Here is a 27,957-nt window from a genome sequence, read left to right as displayed (position 1 = left end):
TCAAAACCAGCAGAAATCCAATTCAGAGCTGAAGAAATGCTAAAACAAAGCATTAGCAATTCTAAGACTGACATATTAAACAAAACAAAGCTACCCAGAAAAACCATTATTTAAAGCATCAGGAAATACATAGTAGCACATAATAGTAAAGTTTTTGGTCACTATCTGTTTACCAATGTATCTCTCTGAGACCACTTCCTTACAGTGCAGCCCTCATATATGAATAAAAAGCCCTCTTGAATAATTCAGTTTTGCCCCCCACAACATAATTCCCACTCTGGAGATAGCTGGTGTCCGACAGCAATCCTTTGAGTCCATTCCAAGAGAAACTATTTAAACCAGTCCAAGGCACATCCTTTGATACCCACTTCTGCCTCCAAAATCTCAACAAGATGGCATGGTATACTGTATCAAAGGCTGCAGATACATCCCGGTGGAACAACAATGAAGCATGGCCTTTGTCTAGATTTAGACAAAAGTCATTCACTAAAGCTACTAGAGCCATCTCTGTCCTACAGCATGGCCTGAATTCAGACTGAAAAGGCTTCAAAGCATTAGTTATCCAAGAAGATCTTGAGTTGGTCAGCTACTGCTTTCTCAATAACTTTGCTCAGAAAGGGCAGATTAGAGATTGGGTGATAATTAACCACATCATTTTAACTCGGGATAGTTTTTTAATTAGCAGATGGATAGCTGCCTATTTTAGTGGCTGTGGGAAGGTCTCCAAAGCTGAACAGCTATTTGGTGGGAAACCAGTTGATGTATTTATACTATCACCAAACTCTTTGTCTATTGGGTAAAAAATATCTCTGCTTTAAAATTACAGCATGACAAGGAGGAGCAGAAATTTACATGTATTAAGGAATTTTTTTAGTAATGAATTTTCTGCTGTGAAAGATTGTGGCCAGAATGCGCTGGTCAGCTAAGGCTTGATCGAATGCCCCTATTGTTCATCTGTGGGTTAGAATAGCCCTCACCTTACCTAGAGGCTACAAAGATTCCAGTCCTCCTTCCATAAAAATATTCCTGCAGCAAAGGCCACACATACATGTAAAGCAAGCACGGGATGAAAGTCGCTACAGCAACAGGAAGTGCAGAGGCCTTCTTTGGTATATGCTTTGGGGGGCAATCAAAAGTGGGACCTGTGAGTCCCAGTTTTCCTCAACCCAGGATGTTAATCTCAATTGCCAGTTATGGGTGTCCTGCTTCCTTTAACCTAAGCAAGGCTCTTTTGCTTTTAACAACTTGCATAAGCCAGGCAGAAGTTCAACAAGACTTTTCCTGGCAAAGAGATGCACTCAAAGAGAAAGTTTTCACCTTCCTAAACCACACATCCTAAACTGTCCAGCTTGCCAGTGAAGATCCTCCTTCACATGTGGAATGCCCTTCCCCTTGAGGCTCACCTGGCACCTATCCAACTCTTTTAGGTGCCAAGCAAAAACATTTCTTTTTAGTTGGGCTTTTAATTAAGAGGCTGATTTTTCTATATATATTTTTTACAGCCTGAAATCTATTTTCATGAGAATCTTCTTACTTTACTACCTGTATTGTGCTATTTCTATGCTCTGGCTGGGTTTTTAATGGTAGGGTTTTAATGGTTTATTAATGATTATATGATTTTGATCATGATTTTTATTTTTTAAACCATCTCTATAGCAGTGTCTCTGGAGAGATAAGAAATATGTTTTCTAAATTAATAAATACGCAGGTAGAATGTTTACAAATAACATCTCTTCTCTTTCACTGCATCTCCGAGTCAGAAAAAGTCTCCCCCCACTGAAATGCAGCCTAGATCATACAGCTGCTAAAAGCAAATGTGCCATCTCCCACACAAACATACAAATAAGTTAACAACCCTAAACAACAGTATAAGTCTTCCGAGCCCCTCAAAGACTTAAAAGCAGGCTGAAGGTCTATGTAGTTCAGCATCCAGTTTCCAGCAGTGTCCTGCCAACTGTCCCGAAGAAGCCCTCAGACAGGTCAAGAACACAAGTACTCTTTCCTACCGATCAGACTGAAGGTCTATGTAGTTCAGCATCCAGTTTCCAGCAGTGTCCTGCCAACTGTCCCGAAGAAGCCCTCAGACAGGTCAAGAACACAAGTACTCTTTCCTACCGATGCCCCCCCAATACCAGAACATATGCCCATATGATAAAACTAAAACCATTGAACATATGATTATAGAGTGTCCCATATTTAATGAGTTGAGGGCAAGCTTAATCATTCCTCCACTTAAAAATATGGAACTACCTAATATGAGAGTGCAGGTGACTTGGCTACTACCACACACAAGTGACTCCGTTACTCTTTCTGTGGCGAAATATATATGGGCAATAAATAAACATCAGAGAAATGGTATTAAGTAAGGTTCTTCCCTTTTTAATTTCTGCTTAATAGCCATATGAGCAGTTCTAAAGAAAGAGTTGTGAATACAGAAGCACTGATGTGCACTCCCGACACATCTGATGAAGGGAGCTACGGCTGGTCAACGCAGACTAAGGTTTGTTAGATCAAGATGGGTAGTCATGTTAGTCTGTCTACAGCAGAAGAAAAGAGCAAGGGTCCAGTAGCACCTATAAGACTAACAAAATCTGTGGTACGGTATGAGCTTTCGTGAGCCACAGCTCACTTCTTCATACAGCTAGAATGTGAGTCCATCTGTCCTTATATGTTGGAGAATGGTGAGATTGCAGAAGCTCAATGATAATAGCTGGTGAATGACAATGGTGGGCATGATTGATTAGGGTGGGGTATGCAGAGGGTGTGGAGAAATCAGCATTGGTAATGAGACAGGAAGTCAATATCACGATTCAGTCCAGGCGGATGCATTTTCTTGAGCTTCATTATTTATTACTATTACTACTATTTATACTTATATCCCACCCTCCCCGCAAGTGGGCTCAGGGCAGGTTACAACAGAAGATAAAATATACAAGATAAAATCACAATAAATTAACACAGCTTTTTAATAAAACATCTGCTCACTGTATAAAAACCATGTAACATCTGACGGAGGTGGAGGTGCGGCTTAACTATGCGTGGTCACTCATATATGGGAGGTAGATCATAGAATCCTAGAGTTGGAAGGGGCCATACAGACCATCTAGTCCAACCCCCTGCCCAGTGCAGGATCAGCCTAAAGCATCCCTGACAAAGATTCATCCAGCCTCTTCTTGAAAACTGCCAGTGAGGGGGAGCTCAACACCTCCCTAGGCAGCTGATTCCACCTTTGAACTACTCTGACCAGTTTTTCCTAATATCCAGCCGGTACCTTTGTGCATGTAATTTAAGCCCGTTGCTTCGGGTCCTACCCTCTGCTGCCAACTGGAACAGCTCCCTGCCCTCCTCCAAATGACAGCCTTGCAAATATTTAAAGAGAGCATGGTCAATACTCCCTACAGACATTATCAGTTGCAATTCAGCAGGCTTTAAGGTGCCACTGGGCTCTTGATTTATTGTGATGCTACAGACCGACTCGGCTATCCATCCAGAACAAACATTTTAAAAGCCCGCTCCCCCACCCCAGTCAGATCCAGTCCCTTCAGATTCCCTGGTCCTTCCCTCCTCTCCTCCCCCCCTCCTCTTCCTTCGTTCTTTCTCCCACCCTCGTCCATTTCTTATTCCTGCATTTCTCTCTCTCACACACCCGGGATTTCCCACCCCTTTCCCGCTATTTTGTTCAATACCCCGCCTCATCCCCTGCCCGTACAACATGACCGGGATTTGAAAGAGAAAACAGACAAAACGGTCCACAGGTCTAGCCCCCCCCCCTCCCGCGCCCCCTTTGAGGCGCCATTCCCGGCCGAAGCCTCCCTCCACAACCCCCAAAGTTTATCGAAAGGGAAGCGCCGGAGTCGTTCCCGCGGCCCCCCGCAAGTTTGCCGCTCACCGCCCGCCTCACAGCGCCGCCTCAGCCCGGCCAGAGAGAGGCCTCAAAACAGCCTCAGGCAGAGGCTTCGCGTTACCCTTGGCAACGGCAGGCCGCGCGCGGCGGAACAGCTACGAAGATTCCCGAACGACGGAGAGAAGGGTACGGAAATGCCCGAAGCCCCTTGAACCGACCTCCGGAGTTCGACTGGGGCCGGGGGGGTGGATTCGAAACGGGGTATTAACCGCCTGGCTTGCCAAAGTTCTGTCCGGGGCGGCAGGCAATACATTTGAATATGTAGATATTGTATGCTTACTGTATAGTGTTATTGTATAATGTACAATTGTGGTTGTATATTGTGCAATATTACTATAATGTTATTTGACGCGCATGTATGAATCCGTTTTAAAAGCAAATAATGCTCTGGACGCTGATATATTGATATGCGTGCGCACAAATCCCTTTTAAAAGCTTTTGTATTTTTTTTTGGTCTATTCATGTATTTTACGGAATTCTAAAAGAAATAAACAGGATGTGTGTGCATGTGGACATTTATATATTTTATTTCGTCTGTGTAGGAATTGTATTTATTTACGTTATTTATTTATCATCTGCTCTTCTCAAAGGGAAAAGTGTAATCCAATACGATCAACAGCTGGGGTATTTAATAGTTTATAGTCCGCCTTTCTCACTGACACTCAAGGCGGATTACATAGTGTGAGATTAGTACAATCAATATCAAGGATATTTCAATAAACAATGCCATAAATGCAAATCTGTTGACATATCAGCAAATCCAGTCGCGTTGAAGAAATGCTGAAATAAGAGACAATAAAGATTCGAGAAATGTTTTCAAAGCAAACGTACACACATGTATATATAGTTTATTTGCGCACATGAATACATTTTAAAAGCAAACAGTCCGTGTGTACATGAATATATTTGTATTGTTTGTATGAATCGATTTTTTTTAAAAACGGTATGTGTACGGCTGCTTACAAATCCATTAGAAAAACGAGCTGCTTTAACTAATGAAAATATTACTTTGACCACCTCGTCCGTTTGGGCTGACATGGGACAATGCTACCAGGCACCATACAGAAAGCATCGACTTTTTATGGGTAGCAAATTGTCCTGGAATCTGATGTTGGATATGCAAACAGGAATGAATCAAGTTTCTAGATTGAATATGACTACTAAAGCCACTAGGCCTAAAAACAGTTACAATCACTATCCCAATATACATTTAATACACACATGCCATACCTGCCCTTGCACACAGTAAAGGGAGGCGAATCCGTTTCTTCCCCCTCCCCTCCCCGTGTACCAACTCGCATTTGTTCAATTGAAAAACAATGACACGCCCCTTTTGCTATCAGCACCGCCCCATTCTCTCTAGCCAATCAGAATGCACTTCTACAGTTCCATGGCTGAATCAGCTCCCTGAGATAGAACGACACGGCCCAGGCGAATCAGGAATCCTGTGACCGGAAGTCCTTCTGTTCACCCGGAAATCCAGGTTTACTTCTTTGATGCTCTTACTCGTGATTATTGCGGGGTTTTGAGCAAGTATCCAAGCGGTCAGGTTTATTTTCCCGTGTGCTCACCCTGTCCTGTCCTTCTAACGTCTGATAGTCTCTACCTAAAGCATCAGTTACCCTGACCTAGCTAGCGCAGGCAAGCCTGATCTCATCAGATCTCGGAAGCTAAATAGGGTCGGCCTTGGTTAGTAATTGGATGGGAGACCTCCAACAAAGGCCTGGGTTGCAGAGGCAGGCAACAGGCTAACCACCCACCTCTTGCTATGAAACCACCACCAGGGGTCATCTTGAGTCAGCTACGTCTTGAGGCACTCTGCTGCCCCCAATGGATGAGTTACTTCCCTGTCTCTAAGTGCAACACCCAAATTACTTCTCCAACTAGAGAAAAGAAGTAAAGGGTTCTATCAACTCCTGGTTCATCTCAAAACTGCCCGTTTACTACAGAGGAATTGCACGACTTTAAGGTTGACAATGAATGGGAATTGTTAAAAGATTTTCTGTTCCTTGGTTCAATCATAAACCAAAAGGAAGACTGTAACCAAGAAATCAGGAGATTGACAGTGCAATCCTCAGCAGTTATTCCAGTCTAAGACCATTGATTTCAATGGATTTAGACTGGAATAATTCTGCTGAAGATTGCACTTGGAAGGGCAGCCATGAAGGAACTACAAAAAATCCTTAAGGGTGAGGAAGTGTCATTGGGTCCAAGATCAAGATAATTCATACTATGATATTCCTCACAACTAGACTCACTGGAAAAGACAATGCTAGAAAAAGTTGAAGGCAGTAAGAAAAGAGGAAGACCCAAAATGAGGCAGATTGACTCAATAAAGAAAGCCAGAGATGAACAAATCTGTTAATGATAGGACATTTTAGAGATCATAGGGTTACAGTTAAGTTGAACTTCATGTAGATCTTACAGCAAGACTTAGTTTCAATCTGTTCCCCAACCTCACCCTTTTTCCTTGTTCCGTTTTTTTTTTTACAAGTTTTCTTGATTTTTAAAAATAGAATCCTGCATTTTACAGATATTATGCATTGCTTTGGGGGGGTCCTGTCCAAAAGTATGTGGTGCTGTGTGCAAGTAATTAGTAAATAAACTGAGGGCAGTGAATATAAAATGGAGGCTGACAGTCAGTGGGGTGACCAAATTAGAATGCTGGGCCCAGGTTTGGGGAGACTCAAGATTCTGCTTACTTGAAACTCACTATATCACCTCGGCTGGATCATAAGTGCCTCCTGCCCAGCCTACCTTACAGGGTTGTTGTGAAGATAAATGGAGAAGGGCAGAATCACATAACCACCTCAGCTCCTTAGTGAAATTGTATTTTTTATCTTTGTATTTTTATCTCTCTCTCTCTCACACACACACACACCATCATCATCAATCAAGGCAGAGTGAGACCTCAAAGTACACAGGATCCCCCCTCTGACAAGTTGCCAGCATGTTCTATTTCTTTCCTCCTCAGCCTTCAATTGATTTTGAGGAAACCCAAAATGGTGCTTACAGGGAGCAAACAGGTAAAAAAAAAAACCAGCAGAAAAGTTTAACAGAGAATTTGTATTTCCTTGAAACCGTGGTGGTTTTATTCCATCTTGTCATTCTACACACAATTACAAACAAAACATGACTACAAGATACAAAATCAAACTTTATAGTAATGACTGTACAGCAGGCTGCAAATCTCTTGCCTTTTGAGATATGAATCTAACTACCCCCTCCCCCGAACTTGGTCTGTTTCGAACCCAATGCCTATGAGAATTTTTCTGCCAACCTGTTTCATGTTTCCTTAGAAAAATAATAAACCAAACAAAAGAATTTACATCAGCACTGGAAGGAGCAGGGCATGAAACATGGATCAAAACCATGTGACTAAGGAAGGGAAGCTTTACAAGAAAACTAGTTTCTTAAATGACTGGGATGGGTCCGAATGCACAATCAACGGCAAGTACTACAGGAGAACCACAATCTTTGCCGAGTCCCTGGGCAAAATCTTGAATGGTTGAATGCATTAAGAACATCCATTGGCACCATTATTTGGGGAAGGAAAATGGAGAAAAATTAAGAAGGGCAAGAAGCAAGAGACATTCCAACATTATGAAAAAGTCCAAAAGAAATGCCAGCCACTTCCCTGGCTCACTTGCCATTTCTTAACTGCAACAATTTTAAGTTTTTAATTTCCAGCCATTGCTGAACCTCTGCATAAACTGTTAAGCAGTACTTCTCTGGATGTCAAGGGGACAGATTTCCTGTCTAAAGAACAATATAACCTGAGAATGTCAGAACCAAAGCCAGCTTTTAAAAGAACTTTGATGCAAGTTAATCTCCTGCCCCCCGGTCAATCTTCACATCACTAGCTTTCAGGCTTCCTTTTGTTTCATTCCCACTCCTTTATTTTAAAAACGTATAATTTTATTCTGTATAGGACTTGAGTTTTAAAAAAAATAACCCCAACTAGAAGCTGCCAAGTCTTCTCCTTTATCGTGAAGAGTTGGAACTGGAGCGACTACGGTGACGCCTTCGACCCGGAGACCTAGATCTTGACCTCCTGCGAACAGGGGATCTGCGCCGGGGAGACCTGGACCTGCAGGGAATGAAGGGAAGGGAAGAGGAGCACAGCTTAGTTAAGAGAAAGAAGGGTCCTTTCAAACACATTTACACTATCTACTTCTTTTTAATTTAGGAGGTCCCGAAACAGTTTGTATCTTCTAAGAGCCAGTAACAGTTTGGTAAGCTTACACTGCATCTAAGTGTGAGGGGGAGACGCATTTTCTATTCCTGATCATGAATACAAAAAAGTTACCGCGCAGAAAGGTCACCACAAAGAAGGCTTGCCAAGTCCCTCCCCACCCCACCCCCAACTGATGTCCCACAGGCACACACTCAACAGATCAGGTTCAGAAGTGATACCACAGTGTGCTGACAGGGACCATGCGAACCCTGAACCCAGCAAGTACCTGCACCCACCCCTGCCCGTTGCTGGGGAGACCAGGCAACCGTATGTATGGATCAAGGCAATGTAAAAAGCCAACATGGTTACAATGGTGCCCTGGTACCTAGGACAACCGTGTCCCAATTCTTGCTCTGCTGTGGAAGCTTCTGGGGGACCTTGGACTAGTCACAATCTCTCAGCCTAAACTACCACACAGGGTTGCTGTTGCAAGGTTAGAGGGTATTTTTTATTATTATTGTTATTTATTACATTTCTAACCCAGCCTTCCTGCAAGCGGGTTCAGGGCGAGGTACAACATTTATAAAAATACAATACAATACAAAACAGTTCATGTAATAAAATCAACAATTAAACAGATATTAACTGTCCCAAGACGGGGTCGATTCCAGGTTCCTGCCCATCAACATACAGGAGGAGGGAAGCAGACGGACAACATACTGCAACCCATACATGGGTCAGCTAATGAATGGGCACTACATAGTCCCGTGCTGTACCCGTACGTCGGGCAGCCAGCCAGTGGACGCTGTATAACCCCACTGTAATAAATGGGGTTATACACTGTATAACTGTAATACAGTGGACGCTGTAATAAGCTGCTTCGCTTCCCCATGAGGAAGGAATGAAGAGTCTGCAGCCAAATGCAATTCCATCCTTCCAAATCCTCTGCAGGCTTAACCTTTGGCTCACTACCAGCTGAGGCACCCCCAGAAACGCACTCCAATCATCCACCCTCAGTGTAAATTCCACAGACATTTCTCTTTAGCTTTGCCTCAGCAGCCTGAGTGTCTACAGCCACAAGGGGATAGAGAAATTTTTCTGAAGCATGGAAGAAACGGACACATTCACAAACTGTATGGACAAACCCTGTTGGATCAGACCAGGGTCAATTCTGTTTGGCCTCCCAGTCCCAACCATGGGCAGCCAGATGGTTCTGAGAAACTCATAGACAGAAGAGGAAGCCAGTCACTAGTCCTCCACTCCCAACACATATGCAAACTGGAATTTGGTGGCACTTCGGGGGTTTTTTAGCCACCTTGATTTAAGCCACGGATGGCTATTTTTGCACTATGTAATTAAGTATTTTCCTCTTTTCTATAATCAAAGTCACCCGTGAGCCTGAGTTCTAAAATTGTGAGACAAAGACATTTCTCTCTATCCAATTTCTCCACCGTGTGCATAACTTTATAAAGTTGCACCATGTCTCCACTTCATCATTTTTCCTTACCCTCCCCCCAAATTCTTTTCCTTTCCTTACAGTGAACCGTTTCCGTTGCCCTTTTCTGCATCTCATCCAGCCCTACGGCATCCTTCTTGAGATGGAGTGACCAGAAACTACAGACAGCAAAGTCACTACAGTATACACAGTAAGATGTGTTTTGCCAGAAGGATCCTTGTGCTAACGAAAAGCAGTATTAAAAGAAACAGATTATGTGGAATCCAACCCAGTATCTGTCAAACATCTTGCAAGCTTATTTTCATCAAGTAAGATGCTAAGGCGTTCAGGGTCAATTGGTTACAAGAAGCAGAACTCTGCCATTTGCAGGAGGCAAGTTAGATTCAGAGCATTCCCTCAATCTCTGGAGAGACAAAATTTTATAGTACAAGCAACTATAAATAGTTATAGCCCACAGGCTGTGTAAGCAGAAGATAACCTACCTTCTTCTCATACGAGGCGGTGACCGACGCCACATAGGTGGTGGTGGCAGCATCCTCCTGGGAGGAGAGAAACGCCTTGGGAGTAGCCTAGGCCGAGGAGTCAAAACAGCTGTTGCCGTGATCTCCTGGCCATCTATCTGTCCTGTTAAACATCATAGAAGTCAGATTACTTGAATGTTTTGCCACCAGAAGTCTAGACACAGCACTTTCTTAAAGAGAGAGATCATATAATATTTTAAAAGGGAACATAAAAAAGGAGCTCAGGAACAACTGCAGCTCCTCAGGTCATATAAATAAAGGACAGTCTGTTCCGACTGTCCATTTAAAAAATACACCGAGCTGTTGCCTACAGTAGGACAGCCATTCTGGTCAGGATGGCCCATCCTTTCCCACATTGTTGGGTGAGAGAACCCAATCCAGCGGATTTGCTAGGGGCTACCAACTACCATTTTGCTTTTCAAGACTGGTGCAGTTCCAAATGCTGTATTCTTTGGGAGACACCCATACCACATTCTGATCAGATACATGAGCTGATGCTCTCACAGTTGTACAGCTGCCAGCACCTACCTCCATCCATGTGTTTCAGGGCTTTCTCTGCATCGTCTGCATTCTCAAATTCTACATACGCATAACCTTTGGAGAGGTGTGGATTAAGCCTGTCAACCGGCATGTCAATCATTTTAATCTTTCCGTAAGTGGAAAATATTTCCATGATGTGATCCTGTTGGGAGAAAGAATTCACCTTAATGGCTACGGCAATATGACAAACACACTTTTACTGGGGTCAGAACACTATCCGAGTCTCCAGCAATCCTTTAGCCAAAGTACAGCTCCCTGGATTACCCAAACTTTACTATGGTATACTAGTATTTCACATGAATTCATTTCTTTTATGAGTATTATACCTCAGTTTATATTCAATGAGCTTCAAGATCTCCACTTTCTTTCTTGCAGTGAGTGATTCCACATACATTGGATAATGCGCTTCCAATCCTCTTTATAGATCATTTGGAACCAATTTTTTTTGTGTGTAGAACAAAAAATACACCTCAAACGACTGATAAAGTGCATTGAAAGTGCATTATCCAACGTGTGCGGAATCAGCCTCTGAAAGAAGCAGATTATTACCTTAGTAACATTTCTGGTGAGCCTCCCAACATGGACTTTGGTAGGTTTTGGTGATGGACTTCTCCTCTTCCGTTCCTTTTCATCTCTCTTGGGGGGCTTTGATCTGGTTAAAAATGTTTTAAGGTGAGTCACATTTTTTTTTAAAAAAATTAAAACACAGCCAAATGTGCAATGGGATTGTTGGTAACTTTCAAGGCAACATGCTACAAAGGATAGCTAACCTGAATACTTAGCACTGCTCAGCAAATTTAAGAATTTAAAAGACAGACTGTCAAATATGGCACGTACAGACATTAGGAAGAAGTATATTCAAAGTTTAATTATCAGCTGTGATGAAGAAAGAAACAGTTACGCCGAAATCCTCTTCTGTTTAACTATGTATCTAGCTAAAACACTCACTGAGGTCCCTAAATGAAGTCCAACAGGATTTGCAAGCATTTGTGCCAAACATCATTCTGATGGTCCAATTTAATTGCACCCTTTTTGTAGACTGCAGTAACATGCCATGCTGCCTGCACCTAGGGACATGTTAAGCAGTTACACTAATCAAAGAGCGGACCGGGACCACTGAGCCTATCTCCAGTCAGCATGGCAATGTGTTTTGCTGAGATATAAGAAAGAACTCGAGCTTTCTTGCGAAAGCGTGATGAAACCTAAATGCACTCTATAATCCAATGCCTTCTTCATCAGGCATTCATACATATCTGAGGAGAGGCATTCCATTTAACTGAAACTATTAACTAACACACCCTACCTCAAACTGCAAAAGCAAGGAAGCAGCCCCAGAGAGGGGGAGAGCAAGCCAAGTTGTTTGATGCTGTCTAAAAAAACCCCTCAGGTTTTGCTGCATAAACCAGACGGGTCAGCAAAGTAGCAAAGAAAATGGGGGCTCTTAACTTCTGCATCTCTAAATTCCATATAGCCCCAAGCAGTCTGCCCTAGTAAAACATAAGAAGGCCCATATTTAGGACACATTATGGTCCTATTAAGCATCCTAGGCCAATCAGGCTACATTCCAGAGAACAATTCCAAACTTCTACAGCAAAAGCACAATCTGATTTAAAACACACACAAATAGGAGTTGGCAGAAATATCTCCAAATACTACTTGCTTTTAGTAACTCTTACAGAAGGGTGCTAATCAAAGCTGGAGCTAATGACATGACCGAAATATACAATATAGGACCACCTCCAAGCAACCTTTTTGAAGAACAAGGACACCCAACAAGAACTTGACTGAACATAAATGAAGAGTGATGGCTGGCATGCCGCTGAAGCCATAAGCCAACCCTCTCATAACAAGCATTTCTAAACATAGAAACAAACAAAAAGGTCACTTAAACTCACTTGGAACGGGAACGCCTCCTATTGTCATGCCGACGTCGAGATGGGCTTGGAGAGCCTGAGGAGCTGCTGGAGCTGGAGCTCCGTGAAGTGCTGGAGCTCCCAGAACGGCTTGATGCTGAGGAGGAACTGGAGCCACTGCTGGAGCCAGTGCTGGAGCTGGACCCTGAACTGGATGTGGAGCTAGAGCGGGATCTGGCAGAGAAAAGGTTTCAGAATGGACTGCGCAAGGCAAACGGGGACTTGGGAATCTTCTCATCTACAGAGAACTTGTTCAGAGAAACTGCTCCAAGTGACATGTGTGTGGGTGTGTGTAAGCCCTACACAAATTCACAATGCCTTGTTTTGATGTGGAAGGAGAAACCAGAGCCAAAGACTGCTTGCATTTTTGCTTCCACCCAAGACCCTTACAATGCAAGAAGCGGCTTGTGGGCCATCTCAAGGTCCCCGTTTTTCTACAGCATAGCTTTTAGAAAACACCAGCTGCCCTGGAAGCTCGTGAGCAGGGCAGGATGGATACAGCCTTTCCACCCCATCCCTGACTTGTCCCCAAGCACATGGAAGTCTTGGAACCTGCCACCTCCCAACACAGACGTTCCTGTTTTTAAATATTTAGCTAAGAGTCCACGGAAGCCAGCTCCTTCCTCCTAATCCCAACAGCAATGCGGCTTACCTGGTGCTGCTGCTGCCACTGGAAGCGCTGCGCCTCTTTCGAGTTTTGTCCCGCCCACGGTCCTTTTCGCCAGATTCCTTGGTGGCTGGTTTGTCCTTAGATCTGTCCTTGGATTTTTCTTCAGTCCGGTCTTTACGCTTGCTGGGAGAGGGTGCCCTTCAAAGAAAAGAAGTTCAGAAACTCAGTGTCTGACTTTCTTCACTGAAAAGCAAAAAAGCCCTTCACTACAGGGCTGGAAGGGGAAATGGGGTAGGGAAACATGTCCCCAGCATGTCTATTATGAGCACCTTCACAAATAAAGCCAACAGCAAGAGGGACATGAAAGTTATGAAAAGGGAAAAGGGGAGATGCGCATTGCTAACTCTTCATGCTTGCTGGGAAAGCACTGACTACATTGCCACCATCCCCCCCGAAAAGGGTTATGGCCTTGAAAAATCAATTATTACCTAGTGCTGGACTTTTTATTATTCTCTTTGATTCCTAGCAAACTCTTCTTTTTCATTCCTGACAGCTCCATTTCCCCTTCTGAGTCCAAAAGGAGCACTGCGGGGGACTCACTTATCTGAACTCTTACTTCTAACTTCTTGAGTCTGAGAAACGATCCCTAAATCTCGTGCATAAACTCCAAAGAGCAGCCTGGTGACAAGATAAAAGGATTGAGAAACAATTAATATATATACAGACAGAAGAAACCCACTTCACAAGGAGGGGGGGGGGGAGGCATAAGCAACGGAGACATTTCTGCATGCAAACTATTACAGTCAGTTATCTGCTTTTAAAATAAGACAGTGGCCGCATATACAGCTTGCATGGTGCTTTTTTAAAAAGTACACCTGAAATATTTTTCTAAGCAATTTCACACGGGAGGAAATATGAACAAGCAGATACAGTGAAGCTCAGATGAGCTGTTTGGAGATTTCTTAGGTCCTAGCTTTTGTATACTCAGTATCCTCAAACAGGAAGACTATTTTCAAAGCTCCCACTATTCTATAGTAGTTGCTAAAAAAAATAAATCACCAAAACACTCTCCTGTCTTCTGCATCTTTGAAGCTTCCCTTCACAGTTCTGCTTTCCTGGTATCAGTGAGCAGTCGCAGCAAGGACAGAATTTAAGATTACAGCCTGCCTAATAATCCCTATTTTGTCAGGAAGCAAGTCCCAGGCCAAAGGTGCAGCTTTTGATGCTTAAAAGGGTACGACCTCTATTTCATAACCTGAGGAACCCACTGGCCTGCAGAGGTCAGATCCCGTCCTCAGAGAATACATATTGTGGTAGTACACTGAGTTGGTTACTGCATACATGCCACAGTAAGGCCACATGGGATACATATGCAGGGAGCCCAAAGCTTTCTCTGCAAGTGGAACAATGGCTCAGGCAGTGCCATCCAAGAGAACTGAAGAGGGTCCATGTGTCAGGAAATAGCACTGGTACACAATTCTGTCTGGACGTATGCAAGCAGCTCTCTTATGGTAACCTTGGGAAACATCTGAAAGGCCAAGCATTTGGTCCCTGTGCTCAAGTTGCTGTGTGTCTCTACAGTCATGCTGAATTCCATACAACCAAGTGAGCTGCGTGTTTTTTGATATGCATAGTACTGTATTAAGATTTCAGGCCTGTAGTTTAACTACAGTGGATGTAAAATCTGTGACTGGAAACCCAGAATATCATTCTACTGCCAAATTCAATGCTCGTCCACAAGTAAACACAATGACGTTCATGGCACTTATGAGCAAACATTAAGAGGATCAGATCATTAATGACTATTACTGACTTCAGGTCAACAAGAGACCTGTACTTCTGATACCCAAACCCCAATACCACACTAGTTTTCTAATAAAGACTGGAGCTCAGAAAAAACTCTCCAAATGGGCAGCTAATTGGCATATAAGAGTCAATGCAAGTAAATGAGGCACTGTGGGGCCAACAAATAATTGTCCCTTCACTGGTTGAGTCTGATCTGGCTGATAGTAATCAGATAAGAGATCATGGTGGATGTGTGTGTAAACTTATGGTGATCCTGTAGGGCAGGATCACCATGGCAGTCAACTTATGGTGATCCTGTAGTGCAAGGATTGCGGGGGACATCTCATATTCTGCTCCTCCACCATGTCTTCTTTCCCTTCACTGCCCCCACAGCCTCTCCCCTTTTCCTGCTTCCTTTTCTCCTTCCCACCCGCCTTTGTCTTTCCTCCTGTTTTCACCAGTTTGGTGAAGCACGGGACTCTAATCTGGAGAACCGGGTTTGATTCCCCACTCCTCCACCTGAAGCCTGGTGGGTGACCTTGGGTCCGTCACAGCTTTTAGCTCTCTCAGCCCCACCCACCTCACAGGGTGTTTTGTTGTGGGGATAATAGTAACATACTTTGTAAACTGCTCTCACTGGGTGTTAAGTCATCCTGAAAGACGGTATATAAATCGAATGTTGTTATTTCAAGGCAAGGGACGCTCAGAGGTGGTCTGCCATTGCCTCTGTCTGCATAGCAGTCTCTCATCCTAGGCCAAACCAGGGTCAACTCTACTTAACTTCCGCGATCTAAAGAGATTAGGCTAGCCTGGGCCATCCACATCAGGATCACTTGGTGGATATGATGGTAGTGCCAGCCAGTTTAGTGTAGTGGTTAAAGTGTTGGACTAGGATCTGGGAGACGACAGGATCAAATCCCTATTCTGCTATGAAGATCACTAGTGAACTTGAGTCAATTACTCTCTTTCAGTCTTGTTTACCTCACAGGGCTGTTCTGAGGATAAATGGAGGAGGAGAAACTGATGTCTACTGCCCTGAGCTGACTGATGGGGTAAAAATTTACTAAATAAATAAACCAGAAAAGTCCATGTTAAGGATTTTTAGGAAATGAGACAGCTGGTATTATAATGCATTTGTATAAAATTGTGATGCAATTTCATTCTGGTTGCCTTAATTTAAAAACGGGTATCAGAAATGAAAGAGGGAAGCCAAACTGATCAATAGCATGTTATAGTGGTTAGTTAGGCTAGAATTTGGGAGAACCAGGTTTAAAACCCGACTCTGCAGTGGAAGCTTAATGGGTGTCCTTGGGCCAGTCACACACTCTCAAACTAACCTACCTCAAAGGGTTGCTGTGAAGATAAAATGGAGAACAGTGCAAGCTGCTTTGGCTCCCCACTGGGGATAAATGAAAAAAATGAACAAATTAAAGTGCTTGGCCAGAACCTTCCTGGGGGGGGGGGGCAGGCTAAACCATTTGGATTCCCCCCCCCCAAAAATAACCCATAGAGGACAAGACAGAGATTTATAAAGTTACCAATGACTGAGAGAAATTAGATAGACTAAACTTTTTTTCCTCCCAATAGTAGTATTTGGGGTCACGCAATGAAAACAACAGAAAGTAAATTCAGAAAAAATAACTTCTTTGCACCACAAAGAATCAATTATTATAATTCGCTTATGCAACTGATTGGCTTAGGTGGCATTGAAAGTGTTTAATATAATTTCAAGGAGACCTGGGCTATCGACTCCAACAGATAAATGAAACTTCTACTGATCTTGTCAGATCTCAGAAGCTAAGCTAAGCAGGGTTGGCCTTAGTAATTAGATTGGAGGCTTCCAACAAAGACCAGAGCTGAAGAGGCAGGCGATGGTAAACCACCTGTATTAGTCTCTTGCCATGAAAACCCCACCAGAGGGGGTCACCATAAATCAGCTATGACTTGAGGGCACTCTCCATCACATTCAGAAGTATCCATTTGCAAAAGTAACCAAACACTAAGAAATGCTGCAGATATAGGAGCTTCTTGGAAGCATTAAACGAGCCACTGCTGACAAAGATAGGATGAATTAGCTGGACCCTTGATTTGATTTAGCAAGACTCTTTTTACATTTTTAAGCCTTTTGGACAGGAACCTGGCCCCTCCCCTTTGCCTTCAGTTCCCAGGACACAAACTGGCCGCAACTGTACTAAAGTCAGCACAACCCTATTAACCACAACAGAGAGCAGATTTAATTCAATGGCCAAGAGACTGAAAGATAAGTTTACAACTCCCCAGTTCAAGACTCAACTTTGAGATAAGCTCACAAGGTGGTCTTTGGCAAGTCCCCTCCCCACTTGTGATACACAGATAACAAACCTTGCCTACCTGACAGGGTTGTGGCAAGGATAATCACATCGTGAATGTCAAACACTCTATACTTGCTTTCATTTGTACTATTATAAAGATATGCATAAATGAAATGTGTGGAAATGTACGTTGACCATCCTATTGTTTTTTTTAATCAGATAAAGATTGGCTCCTGAAATGATTTACTCCAATTTAAAAATATAAATAAAAGGTGTTTGAGGAAGCTATGAGTCTGTCAGTTGACCTCACCTTCCCCCAAACATCTTTTATTTATATTTGTATTTTAAACTAGTGTGCCTGGGAAAGCAGCAATTGAGCAAGGGAGCACTTCACACAACAATCATGTTGATTTCTCCAAACACCTTCTATTTATATTTGTATTTCAGGCTGTAGTGAGCCACTTCAGAAACCAAGCAGCAGGGTAAAAACACAAACAAAAATGGGAAAAAAACCCTACACTCACACCCATGAATGAAAGACATAGCAATTTTGTAGCTTGCACACAATTTTGTATCTTTTTATTATTGTTGTTGGTCCTAACAAACAGCACTACATAGCTTCTGGTTTTGGTTTCAATAATTATAGGTATTATTAATACATGCTTTAGGTGGGTAGCCGTGTTGGTCTACAGCAGAATAGGATTTGAGTCCAGTAGCACCTTAAAGACCAACAAGATTTTCAAGGTATAAACTTTCGAGAGTCAGAGCTCTGAAGAAGGGAGCACTGACTCTCGAAAGCTTACACCCCCAAAACTGGTCTCTAAGGTGCCAGTCTGCATGTCTATATGTAAATAAATATATACACATATAACAAGAGACACACAGAGATGAATGTAGATGAATATAATTATATAATGCATATATTATACTTTAACCTTAATATATACTTCATACTTAAAGTGTAGATCATTCTCAGCCTTCAGTTCGGAAGACCACCTGAGCAAAGCTCGGGAAGGTCGTTAATTCATTAGGTTGCTTTAAGTTGGAAGCAACCTGACAGCACATAACAAGACACACCAACGCGTATCATACACATGCCTAACCTGAAATGCCAAGCATTCTCACTATTACCGTAGAGCCAGATCAGAGTATCCAATAAACAAGCGCAGCACTTTGACATAACCAGAGAAAGACGCGTGGCCCGGAAGCAGAGATATGAGGGGCCTCCATTAGGAGGCCGCCCGGCGGGGCGAGCGTCTCCCCCTTCCTCAGGCCCGGCTTGCATCAGCCCCATCACAGAGCGGGAAGGGGGCGGAGCCAGTGGACTCTCTCCCGTCAATCATACACACCTCGTCTCCCCTCAGGCTTCCCGAGGCCGCCCCACTGAAGGCCGAGTCCCCTTCTGGGCCGCCCCTCGAGCCCCCGCCGCCGCCACCCCTCCGCATAACCGCCTCCTCGGCTGTACGAACGTCCTCCCCACACACCCTGCCGCCGTCGCCGCGCCTCCCGGTCTACCTAAGCCCGGATGGCGGCGGATTCCGCCCCTCACCCTCCAACTCACATCCTCAGCCACCGTCCCGTTGTTCCCTGGCGCGCCTGTTGTGACGCCGAGCGGCGTTAGAGCGCCAAGAGCCCGCCAGGCGGCGCGCTCTAATGATGTCACAGGCGAGGGCTCTTTTAATGGGCGGCTGCTAAAAGCGTGCATAGGGGAGGGAGGCCGCTTTTAAAGGGGACGCTTCACGTGAAATGAAGCGCTTTAGCAGTCGCTTGCAAGTGGATTTTTCTTTTTCATACCAGAAAAGCCGCTTGTGTACGATAGCGAGAGTGCGTTGAAAGAGCAATATCCATTAAAAGACCAGCCCTGTTCACAAGTTACACTGAACGCACGTACACTTTTTTTTAAAACGTGCATTGAGTAATTTTCATGTTACGTTTAACACATTTATATACATTATATTTATAGTCCACCTTTCTTGCGGAGACTTAAGCGGAATGCGTGTGTGTTATGTGCCGTCAAGTCGTCTCCGACTATGGCGACCCTATGAATGAGAGACAACTGCTCTAGGGTCATAGGACCAAGAGACTAGGGTGGAAATATTTAATAAAATATTTCCAGAGGGGCATCCATCCATATAGGTGTGTTGCAGAAAAAACAGAGAAGCCCTTAATAAATGCATTGTGGCTTTTGTAACTAGAGCCCAGTTCATCAGACGCGTGAATTGTATCCTAAATCAACCGATATTTACATACATAGATATAACAGGGGGTGATTGTGAACAGTGAGTTTTAAAGGTCATGAAATGCAAAAGGGACAGTCAGAGACATCCTGCAATAATGTCGGCATAAGTGGAGACAGAATAGATCCAAATGAAGAAATAATATCAGAGAAGGATATAAGGCTCTGACCTTTGGTCTCCACTTTCCTGTCCTCCACTGAGTTAAAACTGGGCTCCTCCCATTCTAAATACACAAATCTGATTCCTAGCAGCTTCTGCTTTGTGATTTACTCTCAAATCGAACAGAAGGCAGGAGAGGTTTTTCTGAACAGCCAGTGGGCCTTCTAGCCTCACCGAAGTCCTGCAAGGTAAGATAGGCTGAGCACGTGTGGGCACAACTCACCTAGCGAGCTTTGTGGCAGAGCAGAGACTTGAACTTGGACCTCCAAGATCTAGTCTGACACTCACCGCTAAACCGCACTGGTTCTCTCACATTCACATATGACCTTTGGCGCAGCTAACTGATTAATCTTCCCTAACTAGTGGTAGGTTTCCATGCCTGGGTCTTCCCTATATCTGGAGGCCAAGCAGATGCTCTGCCCCTGAGATGTGGACCCCCCAGTCTTTAAATTCTATTATTTTTACTTTACTTCATTTCTACCCTGCTTTCCTCCCCAATGGGGACCGAAAGTGGGTTACATCATTCTCCATACAACAAACCCTGAGGCTGAGAGTGTGTGACTGGCTCAAAGCCATGGCAGAGTGGGGAATCAAACCTGGGTTGCCCAGATTCAAGTCCATCAGTCTAGCCACTACTCTACACTGTGGCTCGCAGGCCACAAGGGCTGCAAAACAACCAGAAGAGCTCAGTTTTCAAACAAGCTTTGCAAATGCAGGTTGACTGGAGTCCACTTTGTAAGGGGGTTTCTGAGGGTCCTGCTAGCTTCCCTAAAGGCAGCTGCCCCTACTCTACAGGTGTGGGATAGAGGTCATGTCTCTTCTTTATCTGTTTACTCTTCTAGGCAATAACTATCCAGCACCATAGGCTGCCCTGCTCCCGTCACCCCACAGCATACTCTGAACAGTATGAAAGGGATGATATTTTTGCCTCCTGAAAGGAATCCTGCCTTAATTTCAGAGAGGAAGAGCCTAGACTGTGCCATCCAACTCCAGAAAAAGGAAGGAAGTGCAAAGCAAGAACAGAAGCATAGATAGTCGAGGCCTCGGCCATACAAAGGGTGGATCTGATTTGAGGAGTATCAGACCGACTGTGTGCATACAGGGGAGGGGGGAAGGGGGGAGAGTCCTACAGTGATAGAATGTGCTTCAGAGTGTAGTAGGGATGCCAGTTACCTGCTTGTGGCAGAAATCCTCCCACCAATGCTCCCATGTCCCTTGTACTTGCTCAATAGAGCAGCAACGGGGCAGGGGGGAGGAAATGGGGTAAATGACACAAAGTTGTAGTTAGTTCCCCCAAACTCTATGGTTTTAACCACTGAGTTCTGGGAAATTCCTAGAGCACTGTGATATCACTTCTAGGTAAAACCCCAAAGTGATGTCATGATGTCACTTGACGCTTTCCCTCCATGTGCCCCACCCCCCAGAGCTCCCAAGGGTTGAGGGCAGAGGCCTGGCTGTAGGGGATAGATTACATTTTACAACACTGCCTCTTGGAATAAATCTCTAAGAAAAAAAGGTAACACCGCAAACAAATGGGAACTTTTGTTCTACGTATGTATTGTACTTGCAGGCCATGTTCATGTGTGAGAACATTAAAATTCTGACACAACTATCTCCACTTTGCTCATTTCATTCTACCACGTTTTTCTGCTGCATGTGTAGACCAGGCCCAAATTATAAAAAATTGACTGCAGGATATTCAGACACTATAGACAACTATAGCATTATCTGCTAGTTGATGTGGGCAAAAAACCCCCACACTCAGGCCTTTTTTCCTACTGACATGGCTTATCTCTAGATCGTCTCACTTCAAATTACAGGTGGCAGGGGGTCATGGGGCAGTGTTACGACCCCTTTCTTTCTCAGTAGATTTTGCCTTTAATCTTCCTCTTACACCCTCTGGGTAGATTGCTGCCACCAGGAATAGTATATTCCACGATATTGTATTTAAATTTTCCCTTTAGTAACGTGTCCAAGGGTCAGGCTTTTTCGTGGTACTATGTGGCCCTGAGGAAAGGAATGGGATATAGGAATGACAGATACTCTGGGATATAAAAAAAAAGTAAATTTTTATTTTTATAAGAAGCGTATCGGTTTCATATTATTTCTAAAACTTGATGGTTTCAAAAGAGTAGTTCTCAATTCTTCAAGTTACTTTACTTCTCTCAGGCTTCACACACAGTTTGCCTGCTTTTCCCTGACTGAATGTTCTTTCACAAGCACACAGTTCAGGCTTGCACACGGGTTATATTTCTCTCAGACAACATAAACAAGCTCAGGCTGCACACAGCTTGCCTCTCGCGCCCTGACTGAAACTTTTCTCTCCACTCTCAGTCTAAAACTGCCTTCACTCGGCCCACACTCTCAGTCATCAACCAATCATCTCACTCACTCATCCCTTTCTTTCACCCCCACACTTCATCTATACCACACCAAGCATTTAAAGACACATGCACACATTTACTTAAAATCATTACAGGCAGAATACTCCTCTTCATGCCAAAAAAGAGCCACATTTCCTTACAAAGAAATCTAGATGGTATTGGGGAGGCAGTGAGGCTGGTTTTCTGTGAGCAAGCCGTTTATTTTTAATGAACAGTTACACTAGATAAAGCCCCACTTACAGCCTGAAGTGATACAAGTTAACCTTACTAGTGGAGCGCTCGGTTAGAGTCTGATAGCAAGGATGGGGAAGTCAGAAGAGAGCCTTGCTTCCTTGGTAGGATTCAAATACAAGGGTTTTATACTCTCCATGAGTTAGACTTTCTAGAACTGAGAGCTACTTTCCTCAGACTTTGCTGACACCTACTGGCAGAGTAGTGTCATTACAGCCTAGAATGGTTTCCTGAACCCTTTTATAGGCCAAACAAGCTTTGCTTTCAGTTGAGTGCCCATGCTCTGTCTTGGTAAACTTGCCTCCAAATTCCAATAAAGCAATGAAATGAAGGACACTTTGCACTAGCAAGTATCTTTGTTACTTTGCTATCTGGTTCACCATGCCTCAATATGACAAATGCAGCTTTGCTCCAGGAAATACTATTCTTGTACTATTATTTACTCTTTCTCAATTAGGCAAATGTTTGAAAGGGGCAGACTGAGTCTTGTTCTTTTTGTCCTTCATGCACAAAGTGCAGCCAGCTAATAACATTTCTGAACATACCCTTCCTGCCATGACTGCGCTCCTTGGCTGTAGCATGCATGTAAGTGTCAGGGAAGGGTTACCTAAATGCAAGTTTTTGGTTTTATATATTTTTATTTAGACAATAAACAGTGAACAATACATAAAAGATAGAAACAAAATATAAACCAGAATAGTGGAACTACATAATAGGAACTACATAATATTTCTGCTTTCCATACATACTTAAAATACTTTACATTCAACATTTTATATTTTACATTTTATATTCAACTGTATTATGTTCAGCATATTAGCTTACTAATTTAACTATTTAACTCCAAATGCAAGTTGAAACAGACAGTAATGCAAAATTGGGACACTGGTGAGAAAAAAGTCCACTTGCACGTAGAGCAGGAGCCCCCAAGGAATGGTTTGATGTAGCCTCGCTTGCTGAAACGAAACCCGACCAAGTCTGGCCAGCACTTGGACAGGAAAGTCCTCTTGGGAATTCTCTGCAAGCTGCCTTGAGTTCTACCATGGAATAAAAAATCAGGAAAAAACTGTAACAGATGGTGTGGGATTTGCAAGCTTTGATGCGGCTGCAGTCAGAGTGCCGGGAAGTTGTCACCGAATCTTGTTAGAACCAAAAGGGTTTGGGAAAGTAAAGGTCAACTCGATGTTCCTGCACCATTTTGTACGGAGAAGTCTATACACAATCTGGAAGAAGTACAGAATTTATCTACAAGAAGGAACTCCTTGGTGGGTGGTTCCATATGAGGTGATAGACCCGAGAGCTGTTGATAACGAAAGACAATGTTTGACTTATAAAGAAATAACTAAAATAGAAGCATCTAAACTTAGAATAAAGACGCAAGAGGAACTATCACCGAATTACGACTGGTTCCAGTATAGACAGATCAGAGATTTGTATAACTCGGACTCTGTAAAGGGAGGTATACGAATAGAGAATTCGGAACTAGAGCAGACCCTTCTTAAAGAGGACAAGAAAAGAATATCCAAGGTATACCAAGTACTGTTGAAATGGTATACTGAGGATGAGACAGTTAAAACACAAATGGTGAAATGGGCTATAAATTTTAACAAAGAGATAACAATGGAGGCATGGGAATACTTGTGGAAGACTACAATGAAGACAACGACATGTACAAATATTAAAGAGAATATCTATAAAATGATTTATCGTTGGTACATGACACCAAAGAAGATTGCGCTAGGGAATTTGAACACTTCTAATAAATGCTGGAAATGTAAGAAGCATGAGGGCTCCCTCTATCATATGTGGTGGTCGTGTGAGGTAGCTAGGCAGTACTGGGGGGAAATAATAAGAGAAATGAGTGAAATTTTACAATTTCAAATAAATAAGAACCCAGAACTCCTGCTACTAAACTTGGGAATGGAGGGAATTCCAGCCCATCATAGGACGTTGATATTTTATATGACAGCAGCAGCTAGACTTTTGTATGCGCAAAAATGGAAAGTACAAGAAGTGCCAACTATTGAAGATTGGACCTACAAATTGCTGTACATGGCAGAAATGGACAAGATGACAAGAAAACTGAGAAATCTGGACTCAGGGCAGTTTAACACAGATTGGGAGAAGCTGAAACAATATCTGGAGAAGAAATGGGAGGTGGGAGGAAAACTGTGGCAGTTTGAGAACTACTGAAGTATAATAAAATGTAGAGGGGGTGACTTTACCGGGGGGGGAAGAGATAAATGTGAATTTATAAGCAGTTAGATTAACAGATTGATATATATATAGATATATATTGGTTAATAAATAGAATATTGATAGAAAATAATTAAGGATAAGGATTAAATATACGGATTGAGTAATCAACAATATTTTCTTTCTTTGATAAGATTTGTATAATGCACCAAACTGAATGTATAGACAAGTCAAATTGATTGACTATGTGACGAGAGTTATATAGAATTACCATAAAAAGATAGAATGAGTAATACATAGAGAATAAGTCAAATTGTTTGATTTAAATGTGTAAGATTTTTATGGTTTATGATATATAGGTTTATGATATATAGAAATATTCAAAATTGGAAAATGGGATAAATTGTTTATCCAAGATGGAAACAAAGACTTACAGTTTGGGTATACAATAAGAAAAGTAGTTAAGGATGTACTGCTTAGTATAATGGAGAATATGTATTTGTTTTAGATAGAGAAATTTAATAGAAGTAAGGGAAAAGGGACAAAGGGTTGGAAAACTGTTGGAAGTCAACAAAAGGGGGGGAAAGGGAGGGGGTTAGAAATGAAAAATTTGGGGAAAATTGAATGTAAATGTAAAAATAACGGATTCTAACCCAATAAAAATTTTTTCAAAAAAAAAAAAGAACCAAAAGGGTTTGGCCTGGGCGGGCCCATGCTGGGTCACAGTGGAAGTGGAGTGGAATTTAAAAATGTAAAATTGATGTCTACTGGAAGCCATTTGCTTGGGAATGTTCAGGTGTTGCTCATACCCCTTTCAAGCTTCTTACAGTGGAGAGAAACCCTACATTGTTTATTGATGATGCAAGGTGGGACACACACCCCCACGCACATTTTATGGTAACAAATTTCATCTGAATAAAAAATGTACAGTCGTAAAAACATAAAAGCAGCCATTGGGGTGGGGGCAAAACCAAAGACCCATCTAGTCTAGTGGCCAAAACCAGATGCCCCTGCCAAGCCTAAATTCCCTTTCCTCTGTTTGTCTAATTCCCATTTAAAGCCAGCTAACCATGGCCACATCCTGTGGCAGCCAAGTCTACTGTTTCAAATGGAAGAAGCACTCGCCTTTGTCTGTCCTGAGATCTGGGACAGGTAGAGGGTAGAGTGCAAACAACTGATTGGCCTCTAGCTAGTGCCTGGTGGAGCTTTCTGAACTTTCCATTTTCTAGAATTCTTGCAAAGGATGGCAGGAATAGGTGGGCTTTGGACTGTTCCAGCAGAGCACATTCTCATTTCTTAGCCTGAATCCTTTAAACGCAGATTAGCAGGCCTTCAAGGAACTGTGGTAGGCATTCTTCCTTTGTAATTTAGCACGCAGTGGGCTGCAGGGAAGCTAGCAAATAATAATAATACTATTAATTGTGTGCTGTCAAGTCACAGCCAACTCATGGCAACCCGAGGACTATGGGATTTTCAAGGCAAGAGATAAGCAGAGGTGGCTTCCCATTGTCTTCCTCTGTATAGCAACCCCGGGCTTCCCTTTTTGGTCTCCCATCCAAGTACTATCCATAGCTGACCCTGCTTAGCTTCCAAGCTCTGGCAAGATTGGGCTAAGCTGGGCTATTCAGACTGCTAGAAAGGAGGCGGGAGATGACCAAGCAGGACCGGTCAAGCATATAACTGATATAAATACCCACTTCTGCTTTATCTTTTATGACCATATGTAAAACTCTTAAATTTGTAATGTACTTTCTTGCTATCCAAACTATCTTTTAGGACGGCAGGTGAGGAGTAGATCTAGGAAGACACTGCATTTCAATAAATGCACTACTGCCCACTTTGCTTTCCCCACATTGAAGGCAAAAGTACAAAAATCCAAGACTCGTACTAGGTTGACAATTCTCCTTGGAGTGTAATGATTGGACAAGTCTGTTCCTTCCTAAAACAAAAGCCTGATGACTCCTGGAGTCCAGAAAAGCTACCCAGCCCCCTTCCAGAACCACAATGGATTCTCCAGCTGCAGAATAATAACCGTCTTTCTGAACCTGCGGTCATAGATCCAGAGGAGTTAGCCGTGTTAGTCTGTAGTAGCAAAATCAAAAAGAGTCCAGTAGCACCTTTAAGACTAACCAATTTTATTGTAGCATAAGCTTTCGAGAATCACAGTTCTCTTCATCAGATGCATGGAGGGCCAAAAGAAACTGGTCAGATATAGAGGAGGAGAGGGGAGGGCGGAGTAGATGCAAACAACTCCTTCTGATATGGAGATGCAAACAGCTCCTTCTGATATGGAGATCAGTTTGCTTCTGTAAAGGTTCAGAGGAGTTAGCCGTGTTAGTCTGTAGTAGCAAAACCAAAAAGAGTCCAGTAGCACCTCCAAGACCAACCAATTCCACTGCAGCACAAGCCTTCGAGAATCACAGCTCTCCCCGCCAGATGCTTCTGACGAAGAGAACTGTGATCCTCGAAAGCCCACACCAGGTGCCACTGGACTCCCCTTGATCCTGCTTCTGTAAAGGAAATCAGTTACCTGTGATAACCTACTGTTTCTTTCTTGGCTTCTCCTTCCAGGCCAAAGATGCCAGTACACAGACTTCCTGGTCGAACCGCACCTACTCTCCAACCCATCCAATCTCTCCATGGGGAGGCCAGATGGCGGCTTCCTCAGTCCCCACCACTGGCCCCCAGTCCCTCAGAAAAACTAGACACCATGCATGCAGAGATCCAGAAACTTGCACAAGTTATGCACATGATGCTGGAGTGCCAGTGGCTGAAACAAAAAGTGGAAAACCACAATCCAGGGAATAGAATACTCACTGAAAGTTAACAAATTAATTAATGCCTTCTATTAAATATATTTGTGTAAAGTGTACAAGTGCAGAATCAAACAATAAACAATATTAATGTCTTATTCCAACTGCTATACAAAAATACATTCATACACAAATACTTTTGTACAAAAATACATGCTAGAAATAGTACTCTGTACCACTATTGGCAATGGCCAGGCAAGAGATAACCAAAAGTCCAACAACACAACGGGCTGTATGTTCTGTTCTCTTATAGGTGTGTGGATTCGTGGTGCTCCAAGTAAAAGTCCAACAGGTAAGTGAAGGACAGGTCAAAGACCAAAGACCAAAATGAACTTCCACTGAATCTTTTTCCTTCTGTACATGGATCCAGAGGTGTCAGAACTCAATCCTTCTGAGAACCCAACAAGCAGCCAGGCTGAAGTTTGCTTGTTTCATGTGTTACAATGTCATCAGGGGTCCTCAATCCATGTCACCCCAGACCAGCCGACACACATAACACTTTCCTGTCTGTCAGACCCAGCGCACCAAAATCCAAGCTGTGGCAGTGGCAGCAGACCCAGCAAGAAGTGCTGATGTACTGCAGTAGCTCAACTCCACCATTAGCCAAGAGGCAGTGCCTGGGAACCAAACCCATCCACCATACAACCGCCTGAAGGACCCGTCGTCTTCTCTGCTGAATTTCAGCCTCTTCAAGATGGAGCTGATCTGACCAAGGAGGGACAAGCAGAGGAATGCGCAAA

General features: G+C 43.2%; 2 protein-coding genes and 1 long non-coding RNA gene across 7 annotated transcripts in view; 1 reads left to right on the top strand and 2 right to left on the bottom strand.

Moving 5' to 3' along the window:
- IFT140 (intraflagellar transport 140) overlaps nucleotides 1-3,961 on the bottom strand; it is a 97,997-nt gene extending 94,036 nt beyond the window's left edge. The window contains exon 1 of the mRNA XM_054992445.1: nucleotides 3,890-3,961. The gene's annotated coding sequence lies outside the window, so the exon portion shown is untranslated. The remainder of the gene's footprint in view (nucleotides 1-3,889) is intronic.
- A 2,994-nt stretch (nucleotides 3,962-6,955) lies between these two features.
- On the bottom strand, nucleotides 6,956-18,834 carry RNPS1 (RNA binding protein with serine rich domain 1). 5 transcript variants are annotated; one of them, XM_054995492.1, is made up of 8 exons: nucleotides 18,759-18,834; nucleotides 13,610-13,799; nucleotides 13,164-13,319; nucleotides 12,494-12,685; nucleotides 11,148-11,250; nucleotides 10,587-10,740; nucleotides 10,020-10,161; nucleotides 6,956-7,994 (listed from the first exon to the last, which is right to left on the bottom strand). In XM_054995492.1, exons 2-8 carry the CDS (start codon nucleotides 13,678-13,680, stop codon nucleotides 7,889-7,891), a joined length of 924 nt encoding a protein of 307 aa, XP_054851467.1. In that variant the 5' UTR covers nucleotides 13,681-13,799; nucleotides 18,759-18,834; the 3' UTR covers nucleotides 6,956-7,888. The 5 variants fall into 5 exon arrangements, with proteins under 5 accessions (XP_054851467.1, XP_054851470.1, XP_054851469.1 ...); XM_054995495.1 differs by having other exon boundaries at nucleotides 18,747-18,765; XM_054995494.1 differs by lacking the exon at nucleotides 18,759-18,834 and adding an exon at nucleotides 18,547-18,620.
- Nucleotides 18,835-19,698: 864 nt separating this feature from the next.
- LOC129338182 (uncharacterized) lies at nucleotides 19,699-27,312 on the top strand. The gene is made up of 2 exons (XR_008597929.1): nucleotides 19,699-19,781; nucleotides 26,976-27,312. It is a non-coding gene; the product is annotated as an uncharacterized LOC129338182 (long non-coding RNA).
- The last annotated feature ends 645 nt before the right edge of the window (nucleotides 27,313-27,957 follow it).

The sequence above is a fragment of the Eublepharis macularius genome, chromosome 12 (genome assembly GCF_028583425.1).
Source record: "Eublepharis macularius isolate TG4126 chromosome 12, MPM_Emac_v1.0, whole genome shotgun sequence".
NCBI classification, from domain to species: Eukaryota; Metazoa; Chordata; class Lepidosauria; order Squamata; family Eublepharidae; genus Eublepharis; species Eublepharis macularius.
The sequence above is the reverse complement of the archived record's forward strand: the minus strand, read 5'-3'. Positions and strand labels throughout refer to the sequence as shown.

Bases quoted from the DNA above. Each gene is read 5' to 3' on its own strand.
- RNPS1 (XM_054995492.1), bottom strand. From the start codon at position 13,680: ATGGAGCTGTCAGGAATGAAAAAGAAGAGTTTGCTAGGAATCAAAGAG. The intron at 12,686-13,163 runs GTAAGCCGCATT...TTTCTCTGCCAG, and splicing joins AGTGGCAGCAGCAGCACCAG to ATCCCGCTCTAGCTCCACAT. The intron at 10,162-10,586 runs GTAGGTGCTGGC...GATGTTTAACAG, and splicing joins CCTGAAACACATGGATGGAG to GACAGATAGATGGCCAGGAG.